Source organism: Heteronotia binoei, chromosome 8, assembly GCF_032191835.1.
Source record: "Heteronotia binoei isolate CCM8104 ecotype False Entrance Well chromosome 8, APGP_CSIRO_Hbin_v1, whole genome shotgun sequence".
NCBI lineage: Eukaryota > Metazoa > Chordata > Lepidosauria > Squamata > Gekkonidae > Heteronotia > Heteronotia binoei.
In genome coordinates this window covers 100,148,960-100,165,001 of record NC_083230.1, presented here as the reverse complement: position 1 = coordinate 100,165,001, position 16,042 = coordinate 100,148,960, and the positions used below count along the sequence as shown (strand labels likewise).

At 41.8% G+C, this 16,042-nt stretch overlaps 1 protein-coding gene across 1 annotated transcript in view; it reads right to left on the bottom strand.

The window, feature by feature from the left end:
* The window catches only part of AMN1 (antagonist of mitotic exit network 1 homolog), a 74,333-nt gene that overhangs the window by 737 nt on the left and 57,554 nt on the right, over positions 1 to 16,042 (bottom strand). The window contains exon 6 of the mRNA XM_060245736.1: positions 14,486 to 14,597. Coding sequence (XP_060101719.1) covers positions 14,486 to 14,597 — 112 coding nt within the window. The remainder of the gene's footprint in view (positions 1 to 14,485; positions 14,598 to 16,042) is intronic.

The window sequence follows — 16,042 nt, the reverse complement described above, 5'->3', positions numbered from 1 at the left end:
TTGAGCCCTGAATCTGGTCACTGTTTGGGATACCTCTGCCAGGTAGCTTCCTACCAACCAATCCACGGCTGGAAAAGAACCAGTCACCCACACAGAGAATGGTCTGAAAACACTTGTGATATTGTTCTGCTCCTGAAAGTAAGCAGACACAGCTCTCAGCACTGCAAACTAACAGGGAAAGGTTATGCATACAACTCCATAAGCTTTGGAGGGAAAAGGGGGCACATGACTAATATTTTACTTAAATAACAGAAGCACATCTGGAATTATTTACTCTACATCAGTTTGCTATGGGTGAAGCTACTGTGCTGATCAAATTAGTGAATCATGGTGATCTTGCAACCAACTCCCAAGATCTCCCTATGTAATTTCTAGTAGAAATGTTGATTATTAGTAGGATTGCCAGTTCTGGCTTGGGAAATACCTAGAGTTTGGGTAGTGAAGCCTGGGGAGGGACCTCAGCAGGATACAATGCCATTGAGTCCACCCTCCAAAGCAGCAATTTTTTTCCAGGGAAACTGGTATCTCTGGAATCTGGAGATCAACTGTAATACTGGGAGATCTCCAGGCCCCACCTGGAGGTTGGTAACCCTGATTTTCAACCATGTTTATAGAATGTTATGGACAGCTATGTTTGTAACTATCTGGAGGGTAATTGCGCACATGCAGCTCCAGTTGCCACCATTACCAGCTCCCTCTATCTCAATGCTGCAGGCGACTGGCTCTTTAAATGTTAGAAACAGAAAATTGTTCTGCATGTCATCTTCAAAATGCAGAAGAGTGTTCAGCAGAGATGGACTGCAAGGGTGGTCCTTGAAGAATCAGTGGCGCTCTGTCTCTTTCTGTGAACTACCTTGGTCATCCCTCTTAACTTGAGAGATGGGAGGATTTCTCTCTGTGTCTCACCTCTGTATTTGGTGAACAGAGGAAGTTCTCCTATGGTAACCCTGTTTCATAATAACTGTACTAAGCTGCCAGAGATCAAGGCATGACACAGGCAGTTGGGTGTCTATCTAAATAATAGCCTTTAGAGAGCTCCTGGCAGAATACTGAGATATAAATTTGGTTATAACCAGATGTTGAGTGGAGAACAACTGTGGAAAACAAGTTTATTTTATCCCTGTCAGAAGAGTTTGTTATTGTCAAGAGTACCTTGGCTTTTGCCTATTAGGAGCTGAATTTTGAGAATATATATGTACTAGTAATAACGCCCATTGTGAAGAAAAATACAATGAGCTCTAGAAAGAGGCTCTGGGTGAGGCCCCCCCCCTGCTATCTTCCACCAACCCAAGTGAAGGCATGCACTCCCCCACACACACCTGAAGGAGAGCTGATGTCTGTCATCTGGAGATAGTCTTCCCAATCCCCGGGTCCTAGTGGGGGATCCCGTGGTTTTACAGGCTCCCCCCCCGCCCCCAGCCAGCTGGCTGGCGGGGGGAAGCCATGCCCCCACAGCCACCAGTACCTGTAGATCTCCTGCAGGTTAAGAAACCTGCAAACAGGTCCCCTTTTTAAAATGCCTCTTTGTGTGTGTGTATATGTGTGTGACCTTTTAAAGTTGAGCAGGAAGCAGGAAGTACTTCATGGGGAAGGGTCAGAAGCAGAGCCTCCATTTGCTTTGCTTTTGTTTCACAGCAAGTAAGAGTGTGTGTGTGACAGAGAGAGAGAGAGAGAGCGAGCAGCGTAGCCCCTGTAATTGTCAGATGTCATTGTGGAGGAACCAGACCCAGTGTGAGAGAGAGTACTTTTCAGAAGTCTTTGTAGGGGAGGCAGTAATAGTGTGTATCTGTCTCTGTGCTTGTTTTGCATTGTTTTCAGAATCTTTGTATAGGAGCCTGTTTATGGGATAGAGAAAAACTCCACCTCTCTCTCTTTTGTTTGCCTGGGTTAGGCTGAAGAACAGCAGTTCCTGTGAGTAAAGCCCCAGTGAGATCACAAAAATGTGAGCTTGCAAACTCTGTGCATTTTGGTTGCTTTTTGTGTTTACACGTCCATTTACTAGAATTGCAGCTATTGGGGGATGAGGAAATGATGACGATTCGGGTGAACTGCACTGCTATATTTTTATGCATTTATTTTGGAAGTGGGAAAGTCTGGCTCCACCCCAAAGTCCCCAGATATTTTTTGAATTAGACTTGGCAACCCTATCTGGAGAGCAGTTGTAATTCTGAATGATCTCCAGCCCTCACCTGCAGATTGGCAACAAACTGTTTTTAGATTATTTATTTAATGTTTAATTTATGTATTGTATTTAATTGTATTGTTCTGTTTTATTAATTGTATTATCTTGTTTTATTGTATAGCATGGTCTATACCATGCCTTGTAAACTGCTCTGAGCCTGCCTCGGCGGGAAGGGCGGGGTATAAATAAAAATTTATTATTATTATTATTATTGATTCCCCAGGAGGAAATGGCATTGTATATGTCTGAGGTTTCATCCCTCCTCAAACCCCACCCCTTAAATCTCCAGGAATTTTCTACCCTGGAGTTGGCAACCATATCTCCTTCCCTTTATCTGTCCCTCTTTCAGCTTTCCATTAACTCCCCCCCCCTGCAGCTTCTATATAGGAAAAGGACACTCTTTCTTCACACTGGTGGGGAGGGGGGGGAGACCAAAGCAGCTTACATCATTCTCTTCTCTCCACTTTGATCTGCACAACCTTGTAATTTAGGTTAGGCTGAAAGTCTGTGACTGGCCCAAAATCACCCAGTCAGCTTCCACAGCAAAAACCTGGATCTGGCAGACCCCACTCCGAAGCCCATCCCTTGGCTTTCACTCACCTCCTCACCTTGCTGTCTTCCCACCTACCCTGCAGCTGAAACAGACACCAGCTTTACATTCCTGCCCCCCACACATGTGTGTGTGTATCCGCATGTCTGTGGTGGCTCAAAGTACTGAAACAGCTCCAGAATGCGAAGAATAATGGGGGGGGGGTGCAGGGGGAGCATGACAACGTTCACACAGATACTGAGCACATAATTCCTTTTGTTTGCAGTGCATTGTTGCCTTTTCCTGTCATATCCAACCTTGTGGTATTTAGCATCAGCGTGACCTTGTGGCATGATTTGGGGGGGGGGGGCGGGCTGGCATGGTTGTGTTATAGAGTATGCACCCCAAGGCAGGTGTTTTTGGTAGCGGAATTTATCTGATTTCAGTTTTCCATCTTCTCCCCACTCCCTGCAGAATCTACCTAGTAAAAGTACAGTCTTTCTCCACAGTGGAGACAAAAGCAGGAAGCAAGCAACCTCAGCAGGGTTAGGCTGAAAGTCTGTAACTGGCCTGAAATCACCTAGCCAGCTTCCACAGCAAAAACCTGGGTCTGGCAGACCCCACTCTGAAGCCCCCCCCCCCCCCAACCTTGGCTTTCACTCACCTCCTCACCAATGTTCCCTCTAAGCTGCAGAGTCCTGTGAGCAAAAATTCCACTTTGTGAGCTACTGCATAAATTATTGTGCTCTGGGGCCATGAGTTGGAGGTTAAAAATCTGTGAGCTAGGTCATGCTAACTCAGCTTAGAGGGAACATTGCTCCTCACCCTTGCTGTCTTCCCACCCACCCTGCAGCTGAAACAGACACCGGCTTTCCATCCCCACCCGTGTGTGTGTGTGTGTGTGTGTGTGTGTTAGGGCTGCCAAGTTCCTGGGCCGGGCAGAACTTCTCCCGCTCCAGAGGTTCCCAACCTGCCAGCCCACATTGGGCCAGCGTGGAGGATTCTCACACAATGTCGCCGGCGTGATGATGTCACTGCAAGTGACATCATTGTGCCAGTGATGGCACACGATGGCTGCCCTATGAGTACCTATTGTACCATAGAATTTTCCCTCCCAAATTGCTAGAACATCTGGGGAAACCATAGAGTTTTCCCGGAAGCTCCTAGAGTGGCCAGCACGATGACGTCACTTGTGCGTGATGTCATTGCGCCGGAGGCTGCTGGGGACTTGGCAACCCTAGTGTGTCCCCATGTCTGTGCTGGCTCAAAGCCCTGAAACAGGTCCAGAATGCCAAGATGGGGGGCTTCCGGGGTTGCAGCTTGGTGAGCTGACCTGTCTCCTTGTGTGGAGCAGACCAAGATCTTTGTTTTTGGACAGAAAAGTAAAGGAACTTGTCTATGGCATGCATGTTTATTTCGAGGGGGATTCACTTTGGCTGACGAACGATCCCAGGAGGGGTTTTTTTTCGGCTTTGAAGATTCCCCCGATGAAGAATTGCATTCTATCGCCTACAAAGAATCCTTGGAGTCATTAAATTGACATAAACTCACTAAGGCTTCAACTTCCTATGGACTATAACAACATCTGAGATAAAGTGGACGGTATTATGAGAGTTTAGACGTCGTTAATAAGGTAAAGATCCCTATCTGCTACTCCGGGTTTAATTAAAGCTTGTTAAAAGGGAAGATCTGGGACCCAGAACTATTTTTCAAAGTGGAAAAGCAAGGAGAAGTGGAAGGGGGTAGAAGTGATTTCTTTGGACTCAAAAGAAAGCAGAAAAGTACAGAAAAATACTTGCTGTTATGAATTCTTGTGGCTTCGAAAAAAACCCCCAGTCATAACAAAGCTGCAGACTCTTTCCTTAAAACAGGAAGTGACGTTTTCTGCAATCATTGAGAGACTTCAATGCTAGAGAGTCAGGAAGTAAGTGTAGAGAGAAGAGGAGCATCCAAGTATCCGGATACTTGCAAGAGTCAGTAACCATAGAGAAACATTGGAGGCCAATTACAGAAAGGCCAAAATATTTTCACTAAATAACTTGAAAGTGGACTATTAAAGGATTCAAAACATACATAAACATTCCCCTAAGGGCTAAATAACATGGACTATGTGCTTGAAAATGGAAAATAAGCCCTAGAGGGTAAAAGGAAAACTTTTTAAAAAGAGAGGCTTGGAACTTTAAAAATTAATATCTTGAGCTAGGAAGCTCTGAGGACGGCGTTTTTAGGCTTGTTGAAAAGGGCATGAGCTGTTCTGTTAAATGCAACTATTAGATTGGGGATTGAAGATACCAATTAAAAACCCATTATCTGTAATGGGCAGTCAGTAATGTCTGAGCAGAAGTTGGAATCAAGAGTTACAAGGTTAAGAGCTGCCTCACTGGGAGAGGGTAAAATGTCTAAACAAGTTCATGAACAACTGGACGCTATGGAAGCGAGAATTTTGAAGGCAATGAGGGATTTAATAACTGGAAGTGAGAAGAAATTAACTAAGGAAATAAACTCCAGTGCTGAAGAGGTAAAGAAAGAATTTAAGAAGGAAATTGATGACCTAAGGAAAGAGTCTCAAGCAATAGCTAAAAAGACTGATGATATAGAAGTGAAAATTAGAGATCAAGATGCCACCATTAAGAAAATGCAAGACAAAGCAATACTACAAGACTGTAAGTTGATGGAGAACATGATTCGGCTAAGAGGAGTACCTGAGAATGAACAAGAGGATGTGAAGACTCACATTGTCACAATTATAGCTGAATTTTTGGAAGAAGATCCGGAGGAGATGGAGCATTTATGCGACTATGCATATAAAGTCAATTCAGAATTTGCCAGAAAGCGTAAATTACCCAGAGATGTAGTAGTGAAGTTTACCAGGAGAGACGTGGGGGGAAGGATCTTAAGCAAGCAATTTGAAACCCCAATGGTGAGGGAGGAAAGCAGAGTACGAATAATGAAGGAGCTGCCGAGAAAGATCATTAGTGACAGAAAACAATTTAAGAAATTGACGGACAAGCTAAGAGAGACGAGCATAAGATATAGATGGATTCTACCAGAAGGTCTCAGCTTTGAATATAAAAGACTGCGAAAAGTAATAGTTGATACTCAAGGAATGAATGAATTTTTTGTGGACAATAAAGAATTTGAAGATACAGAATAACTGAGAAAACATTATGGATTACAAATTACTTTCTTGGAATGTAAATGGACTTAATTCACCACAAAAAAGAAGGGCAATTTTTCATTGGATTAATAAACAGAAATGTAATATAATTTGTTTACAAGAAGTGCATATTAAACAATTGGATTACAAATTTTTATGGAATAAGGCTTTGGGAGAACAATTTTTTTCATTAGCTAAAGAAAAAAAAGGGGAGTGGTTTTTTACATTAAAAAAGAACTAGAACTTAAACTGGTTTTTAAAGACAATGATTTATTTATTATTTATTTATTTATTTAGAATTTATATCCCGCCCTTCCCACAAGTGGCTCAGGGCGGCTTCCAACATTAGATCCAACATAAATTAAACAATATTTAAACATGTAAGGGAATAACTTTAAAACAGATAAAACAGATAAAACCATAAAAATTAATAAATAATTAATAAATTAATAAATATCTGATGGCAGATACATCGCAGTGGAGGTGTTGATAAATGAAAAAAAAACGTTGTTGTTGGGCTTGTATGCCCCTAACGGGGCGAAGGATGTTTTCTTTAAAGACATTTTGCAACAACTTAATCAAGTGACTTATGAACAGGTTATGTTAATGGGAGATTTCAATGGAACCATCAACAACTCTCTGGATAGATCTGGAAACAAAAAGAAGAAAGATGGGAAGCTACCAAAGTCCTTTGATTTAACAGAGCAAGAAAGTTTGGAGGACATTTGGAGAAAGTTTAATTCTAATGTATGTGACTATACCTTTTTCTCAGCAAGGCATAACTCCTTCTCAAGAATTGATATGTTATGGTCCACGAAGGACCTGGGACTTATTACAAATAAGATGGAAATTCTTCCGAAAATAGGTGCAGACCACAATCCACTAATGTGGTCAGCGAAGGCTATGAGAAAGAGCAGAAGATGGAGACTAAATGAAGATTTGTTGCAAAAAGTGGAAGTAGTGGAGTCTCTGGAAAAAGAAACTAAAGCTTTCTTCCAAATAAACGAAGACCAAGAGGTTAAAACACAGACCGTTTGGGATGCGTATAAAGCAGTGATGAGAGGATTACTAATCTCATTGAACAACAAAGACAAAAGAGCTAAAGAAAAACAACTGAAGGACTTGCAAACAGAGATAGGCAAAAAAGAAAAAGATCTAAAAAAACGACCGGGGAAAAAGAAAATAATGCGAGAAATCACAATTTTGCAGAATCAATTGAGACATTTATTGAACAAAGAGGTGGAATGGATGTTAAAAAGGTTACAGCAAAAATCATTTGAAGGTGCCAACAAACCAGGGAAATATTTGGCTTGGCAACTTAAGAAAAAAAGGGAGAAAAAGTTTGTAAATAAAATTTGTGCGGAAGGGAAAGAAATTGTAGATCAAGCTGGAATTAAAAGGGAGTTCTTTAAATTTTATGCCAAATTATATAAAGGTCAACAGGTAAAAAAAGAAAAAATCGATGCCTATTTGCAAAGATTAAAAGTGAAACCTTTGAATGATAATATGGAAAAAAATTTGAATAATGCCATTGAGAAAGTTGAAATTGAAGCAGCGATTTGTTCAATGAAATTAGGGAAAGCTCCGGGTCCAGGCGGCTTTTCAGCAAAATTTTATAAAGTCTTGGCGGATGTACTAGTACCCAAAATGCAAAAGCTGATGAACTGTATTAGAGAAGATGGGAAAGTACCAGATTCTTGGAAAGAAGCTTTTATTTCATTAATACCGAAAGAAGAAAGAGACTCCACGAATGTTAAAAACTATAGACCGATTTCACTACTGAATAATGATTACAAAATATTTGCTAGAATTCTAGCGGAAAGACTCAAACAGCATTTAAACATTTCTATTCAGGAAGAACAAGCAGGCTTTCTCCCTAGGAGGCAAATAAGGGATAACATCAGAAATGTAATAGACATTGTTGAATATTACGAAAAACATCCAGAAAAGGAAGTGGCTTTATTTTTTGCGGATGCGGAAAAAGCTTTTGATAATCTTAACTGGGACTTTATGTTTGCAGTTATGGAGAAAATGAAATTAGGAGATGACTTTATAAGGATGACCAAAGCAATATATACAGAACAACAGGCAAAACTCTGTGTGAATACTGACTTAACTGAACAACTGAAGATTAGCAAAGGCACAAGACAAGGTTGCCCTCTATCTCCATTGTTGTTTATAATGACCCTAGAGGTCTTGTTGATTCAAATTGATGAAGACAGTGAAATAGAGGGATTGAAGTTGAAAGGCTTTTCCTATAAATACAGAGCCTTTGCAGATGATGTGATGTTTATTAATGAGAACCCAGTACAAACGATGCCTTTGTTGTTAAAGAAAATTAAAGAGTATGGTGAGATAGCTGGCTTTTATATTAATAAAGAAAAATCGAAAATCCTTACTAAGAATCTGACACTAAACAAACAGAAAGAATTACAAAATGCCACTGGATGTGAAGTTGCTTCCAAAGTAAAATATTTAGGTGTGGAGATGACGATGAAAAACATTGACTTATATAAGAACAATTATGAAAAGCTCTGGCATAAAATAGAAGGTTATATGTTAAAATGGAATAAACTAAACATATCTATGCTGGGGAGGATATCTGCAGTTAAAATGAATGTTCTACCAAGGATGATGTTTTTATTTCAAACTATCCCAATAGTGAAAGACAAGAAACAATTTAACCAGTGGCAAAGAAAGATCTCAGAGTTTATATGGGCGGGCAAGAAACTAAGAATCAAAATGAAAATCTTAACAGATGCGAAAGAAAGAGGCGGCTTCCAATTACCTGATTTAATGCTATATCATGATGCAGTTTGTTTGGTATGGATTAAGGAATGGATGACCTTGAGCAACAAAAAATTATTGGTACTAGAAGGACATGGAAATATCTTTGGCTGGCATGCGTATATGTATTACGGGAAAGAGAAGATGGATGGTTTTTTTTCACATCACTATATAAGGAGGAGTTTGCTGAATACTTGGAAAAAATATAGTAAGTATGGAGATGAGAGGAAACCACTTTGGATTGTGCCAACAGAAGTAATAAGTATGCCGCAAAGTGTAAGGGAAGGGAAATGGGTATCATACGAACAACTGCTAAAGTTTAAGGGGGGCAAAGTTGAAATGAAATCGGTTGAAGAACTGCAAATTTGATTGGTTTCAGCTGTTACAAATTAAAAGCTTGATAGAGAAAGACATTAAGAGCACAGGTATAAGACGAGAGAAAACAGAAATGGAGAAAATGCTGTTGGGCGAGAATGAAAAATTGATCTCAAGGATGTATAAACTGTTATTGAAATGGTCTACAGAAGAAGAGGTGGTGAAGCCTCAAATGATTAAATGGGTGATTAATTTTAATAAAGAAATACAGATGGAGACCTGGGAACACCTATGGAAGAATTCAATGAAAATATCAACGTGCTATAACATAAAAGAGAACTGTTTCAAAATGCTGTACAGATGGTACATGACACCTAAAAAGCTAACAAAAATGAGTAATCAAGCTTCAGATAGGTGTTGGAAATGTAAAAAACATGAAGGTTCTTTCTACCACATGTGGTGGACTTGTGAAAAGGTGAAACAATTTTGGACAATGATTCAACAGGAGATCTCGAAAATCTTGGGTTATAATATTAAGAGAGCACCAGATGTCTTTCTGGTGGGATTACAAATGGAAAGCTTTCCGAAGCAAGACAGAACATTGTTGTGGTATTTGCTTTCAGCTGCGAGAACATTGTATGCGCAAATGTGGAAGCAAGACAGAATACCTGAAAAATGGGACTGGGTCTTAAAGGTTCTTAACTGGAGTGAAATGGACAAACTTACTAGAATCTTAAAAGACAACAATTTGGAGAAGTTTAAAGAAGACTGGAGTAAATTTCAAAGTTACGTGGAAATACAATGGAGGGTGAAGAGTCATTTAGTAGTTTATGACAACATTAATTGAACTTTAAATGATAAAGAAGAATCGTGATTATTGAGTTAGTAGAATATAGTTACATGGTAATTATGCATATATGAGTTAAGATAAGATTAAGACAGCTGGAATTCCGGAGTTGATTTTATAACTTTGAGTTTTGTGTTTAATAAGTACTAAGTGAATTATAGAGAAAGGGTTATTGAAAGATAACTCTTTGTGTAAAAAATTTATAATGGTGAAAAGATATTTAGTAGTGTATGACAACATTAATTGAACTTTTAATGATAAAGAGGTATTGTGATAAAAGTATTAGTAGAACATAGCTATTTGGTAAATATATATTTATGAGAGTTAAGATAAGACTAAGATAGGGGGAACTCTGGAACTGAATTAATAATTATGAGCGTTGCGTTTAATAAGTGCTAAGTGATTATTAGAGAAAAGGTTAGTGAATCACAATTTTTTCTTTCTTTCTAAAGATTCTATAATTGTGAATTTACCTTTAATATGCTTTTAATTTGTTTTAAGCACCGGCGGAGGTCATGAATAAGAGTGGGGGGGGGGGGGAGGAAAATATGTAATGTATTGGAGAAGTATATTTGAATTTGAATAGATGAATTTATTCCAATATATTGCAAAATAAAAAGATTGGTCAACAAAACAGAATGCCAAGGTGGAAGAATAATGGGGGGGGGGGGGTATGCAGGGTGCAGAGCATGATGATGGTCACACAAACACTGAAGTACATCATTCCCTTTATTTGCAGTGCATTGTTGCCACCTTTTTCCTGTCATATCCAGCCTGGTGGTGTTTAGCATCAGTATGATCCTGTGACTTTTTTTTTTTTTTGCCTGACATGGTTGTGTATGCACCTCAAGGCAGGTATTTTCTGTAGGGGATTTTATCTTTTTTCAGTTTTCCATCTTCTCTCCATCTCCTCCCTACAGCACCTACTTAGTAAAACGCACAGTCTTTCTCCACAATGGGGACAAAAGCAGGAAGCAAGCAACCTCAGCAGGGTATAATGACACAGCCCTCACCTGGAGATTGGCAACAATGGTTCTCCAGGCAGAAATGCCTAATTTTGAGAGTGGATTCTATGCCATGGTACTTGGCTGAGGTCCCATCCTTTCTCAAACTCACCCTCTCCAAGCCCCACCCATCAAATCTCCAGGAATTTCCAAACCTGGAGTTGGCAACTGCTAATTCACATTGGCTGTCAGAGGGACTGCTGCTGAACAGGAGCAAGCAGCTGGGACTATTTAAGTCATGTCAGCCAGATGGCATCAAGTCACCCAGAGGGTGCTGCCAGGCCTAGGGTAGCTAACCTCCAGGTGGAGCCTGAAGATCTCCTGGGATCAGAACTGAATTCCAGATAATAGATTTCTCTCCCAATCCTGGAGAAAATAACTGTGGACTGTATGCTATTCTATTCACCTGAGGCCTCACCCTTTACTGAGAAAAGCAGTCTGGGTTGCCTAGCAACAGCCTCTGGCTAGTACTTCCCAGAGGGAAATAAGCAGGGCCTTGTCTCCCTGGCTATTTGTGTGGCCTTTGGAGGCTGCGTGTGCTGGTATGTCTTTTGTGAGGCCACAGTAGCTCTGCAGCCCTTTCTAAGGCTGGTTAACAGAGAGGACACAGAGAAGAATTGGCTGTCTCTGAGTTAGGCTGTTAACATTCCTGGGCTTGAGTAGGCAGGGGCCGAAGAACACGTCTCTCATAGTTTACTGTTTGCTTCACTGCTTGCTTTGCAGCAGCGTTGTTTGTGTGTGTATGTGGGGGAGGGAAGACAGATAATCTCAGACTTCTTTCTCACTCAAAGGTCAGCAGCCTTCTGATGGGGTTTGGGCCTGAAAGGCCAACAGCAGGTGGGTCACAGCGAGAGTACCCAGTGACAGGAGGGAGTGGTGACAGACAGAATGCAAGGCCACTCCTGTGGAAGCCACAACTTCCAATAAAAATTGAGGATTGAGCCAACATGTTCAGCTTTTATTATGTCTACGATACGTATAGATCTTCATATATTTCCCTAGTTGATGGACTTTGCTTGTTCACAGGAATGGTTGAAGAGGAGTAGTTATGACCCAATCCACAAACTGCAATTTGCGAACAAAATCAGGCCGATTCGTGGTTTATTTGAAACCGTTCGGTGCTTGGCAGCTTGTTTGGTTCATTTTTGCAGTTCATTTTTCTAGACAGCCTGGTGCTGATTCAATCAATTCCCAGGCAACGCTGGGGGTAGAGTTCTGGGTGCCTTAGAAACACCCATAGCAGTTGCCCATAGCTTGACTGGCAGCTCTGGGAGCCAATCATGGAGCTCCCATTCTGCTCTATTGGTGCAGACACCCTGACTCAGCTGCTTTCACTTTGTAGCTTGAAGATAGTTGCCATGCGAGCTGAAGCTGGTATTTCCTGGGGGCACTTGGGGTGGGGCGGGAGGTTTAATTTGGACATTCCAAATCTAATCCTCGCCAAAGTTGGAGGGCAGGTGGAGGAGAGCCTGCTGAAGATTCCAGTGAGTTTGGCACTTCTAACTCATGAGGGGGCTGTTTTACACCTCCTGAACCAAAAGAACCAACAAACCATGAACCAGTTCAGGCAATCTAATGAACCACAAACCAACATGAACCACCATTTCCCTGGTTCATGCCCATATCTAACAAGGAGGAAGGGGACTTACCTTGACCTTGATAGAATATAGAGAATTTATTCGAGTACTAAGGATGATCTTTGCAAAGGAGTTTTGCTAGCTCAGAAGGTAGCAAGAGACATCTGTTAGTTACTATTGACTGAGCAAAAGAGGATCTAAGAGGATCTTTTAAAAAGTCCCTGACAGTTCCTTTGAACAATAAACAAGGGAGGACCAGGTCCGGAGGGGAGTTCTTAGGTTGAAATTGCAAGCTGCGAGCTTGCCCTGCTTGTTTGAGACAGAGACCTCACAGATTACACTATGGATTTTAAGCACCCATTAAAAATCATGCAGCAAACACACCATGTTTATACTCACTCATACTGACTGACTTTTGCATACAACTGCTTGCATTTAGGGAATCTACGCTGTTAGGAAAGGGCAAACAAGTTTCTGAAACCACTCCAGCTGCTGTGGCATGAGAAGCCATGATGGGGCATGGGGCAGAATGTGAACTCTAAAATAGATTCTTAGGATAAATCCTAAAATGGATGTCAGAAAATAACATTAAGGGTAGGCAAGCATCTGGAAACAATCACAGTCACAATTGCCTTGGCAAAGAAGTATGAATGAGATAAACTCTTACGTAAATGTCTTTGGAATGTCCTTGGCAATAGAAAGCCCTAAATTATTGCTAAATCCAAAACAGTCATAAATCTCTCCCCCTACACACATTCCAGTTATTGATGGGACTTTTTTGGCCATGGATAATGTCCTAGCGACCTGATTGGTCAGAAGAGGTGGGCAGATACACTGAAAAGTGTATAAAAGAAGAGGAGAAAGCCTAGAGAAGGCAGAGGGAAAAGATGTAGACCTTGGGGAAAGTAGAACTCTACAGTTAAATAGTTAAAAGTATTTTCCACATTGAGTATGCTCAAGACAGAACACTAGATAAGGTAACACTCATCAAGGTTTTGGATAAAAAGCTTGGCTATTCTCCCTGAAAGAAACCCTCCTCTTCTTTCTCCTCCACCTCACACAGCTGTTTAGTTTAACCATCCCCTGGGGGGAGGGACCTGGCAAACCTCTTGGTGTTTTCTGGGGAATGTAACTGATTTATGGCCTCTTGCAACAAAAAGTACAGTGTCACCAGCATCAGGCCTACAAACAACACATATAGCACAAGGCAGGCTACACCAGGATTTCACATCATGTACTAAAGGTTCCCCCCCTCCCCCCCAATTTTTCTTTTTTGTAACATCCACCCTCATAAGGAGTCCTAGAGAACTCAAAAGCTTGCACAGAGTTATGTGTGGCTGGTTGTAATAAAAGATATTATGTGAACTAATAAATAAATAAATAAATAAAAGGTATTATGTAATAAAAGGTATTATGTGAAAGGCCAACTGCTTGTGCCTCCCATTTATATCCGGTGGCTGGTTCTTTAAGACAGCATGAGAGAGGACCATGCCTAGCCTGTGTGCTACAAGTGAAAGTTGATAGACAAACTGGAGGAGAGGGAGGGGTTGTGGCTCAATGGTGGAGCATCTGCTCTGCATGTAGAACATCCCAGGTTCAATCCCTGGCATCTCCAGTTAAAGGGACCAGGTGAAAGACCTCAGCCACAGATTCTGGAGAGTTGATGCCAGTCTGAGTAGACAGTACTGGCCTTGAAGGATTTGGAGTTTTTCTGGTGCAACATGAAAAACAGACCTATTTCCATGGTGCTGCCCAGACACTGGCATATCTTCCACCATACACGATTTTCGGCTTCCTGTTTTGTTTTCCTTTAGCCTCCAGTTAAAAATGTTTTACTTCACTCAGGACTTTAAAAGCCCATGCTTGCTATTTCTATTATATTACAGTTAGACTGTTTTCTATAATGTACCATTCTGTAGTCCACATTGGAGATCTAAGTTAGATGGTAAGATAGGACTTTGCATTTGTATCAACATCTGACTCTCAGTTGCGAGCAAAGAAGTACAGCCATATAGCATGGCTACTTGAACAACCTAAGTATTCTGCATCAGCTAAAAATGTCAGCTCTAGGCCACCCTCTGACTCACCCGTTATCAGAGGGCATCCATGAAAGAGAAAAATGTATATCATAGGACAGCAAGTCAAGACAGCTTCCACAGCTATGTCAGTTAGATTCACACACCGCTCCATGTGGATCTCCTATTAATGAGAATGAATACTAGTATCAGGGACTATTGTAACCAAAATCAGCAATTAAAAAAATTGTTAAATCAATTAAGTATAAATAGAATGGATACAATGCTTGGAAAAACAGGTTTCCTACCTGTAACTGATGATCTTCGAGTGGTCATCTGTGCAGTCACACTGATGGGATATAGGCGCCCGCGCCGATCTCGATCGGTATTCTTGAAAGCTGCAGATTTTCGCGCCCCCGGCCCAGTGCGCATGCGCCGAAGCCCCACCGAGCATGCTCACAGGGACCGGAGCGGACATCCCGCCAGTTCCTTCTGACCGCTGCGTAAGCCCTAGAGATGGACCGGCAGCGGAGGGGAAGGAGGGCGGGTAGTGTGACTACACAGATGACCACTCGAAGATCATCAGTTACAGGTAGGAAACCTGTTTATCTTCTTCGTGGTCTCTGTGCATCACACTGATGGGAGATTAGCAAGCCAGAGTCCTACCTGGAGGAGGGTGCAACGGTCCATCAGCGAGAAACTTCTTGAAGCACTGCACGGCCCACTGATGAACGTCTACGCCAATTCAGGTCCAATGCATAATGTCTTACAAATGTATGCGAGGAGGACCATGTGGCAGCGTCGCAAATGTCTCTCAGGGGAATTCCCCTCATGAAGGCCGTTGCTAGGGCTCTAGTAGAATGAGCTCTAACTTGTCTCGGTAGGGGTCTCTTGTTCAATAGGTAGCACAACTTTATGGTCTCAGTTATCCACTTAGAGATTCTCTGTGACGAAACTCTAACACCTTGTGACGTTGTGGAATACGAGACGAAAGGTCTAGGGTCTTTACGTCCCGGTCTTACTCTGTGTAGGTAGAACGAGAGTGCCCTTTTCACGTCCAATGTATGGAGCCTTCGCTCCGAGTCTGTATTTGGGTTTGGAAAGTAAGTGGGTAGACATATTTCCGCATTCAGGTGGAAAGAGGATGTTATCTTCGGGAGAAAGGTTACATCGGGGCGTAGTCTCACTCCCTCAGTGCTGAACCGCAAATATGGCTCGTCACAGCGCAATGCTGCCAACTCACCCACCCTGCGAGCTGAAGTAACGGCCACTAGGAAGGCTGTTTTCCAAGATAGCAATTGCAGGGAACAAGTAGCCATAGGCTCGAAGGGTTTCCCCGTCAGCGCCTGTAGTACCGCTGGGAGGTCCCATGTGGGGACTGGGTCTCTTACCGCAGGGTATAACCTCGACAACCCCTTGAGGAACCGTTTGGTATCAGGGTGCGAGAACACCGAATGGCCTTCCAGTTGGTCATGATTAGCCGATATGGCTGCTAGGTACACTCTCACAGACGACACAGCTAGTCCTTTATCTAGAAGCGAGAGTAAAAAGTCCAGTATAAGTGGAAGGCCTGCCTTCCTTGGATCTCTGGCAGTTTTGGTTACAAATTGGACAAATTTTTCCCATTTG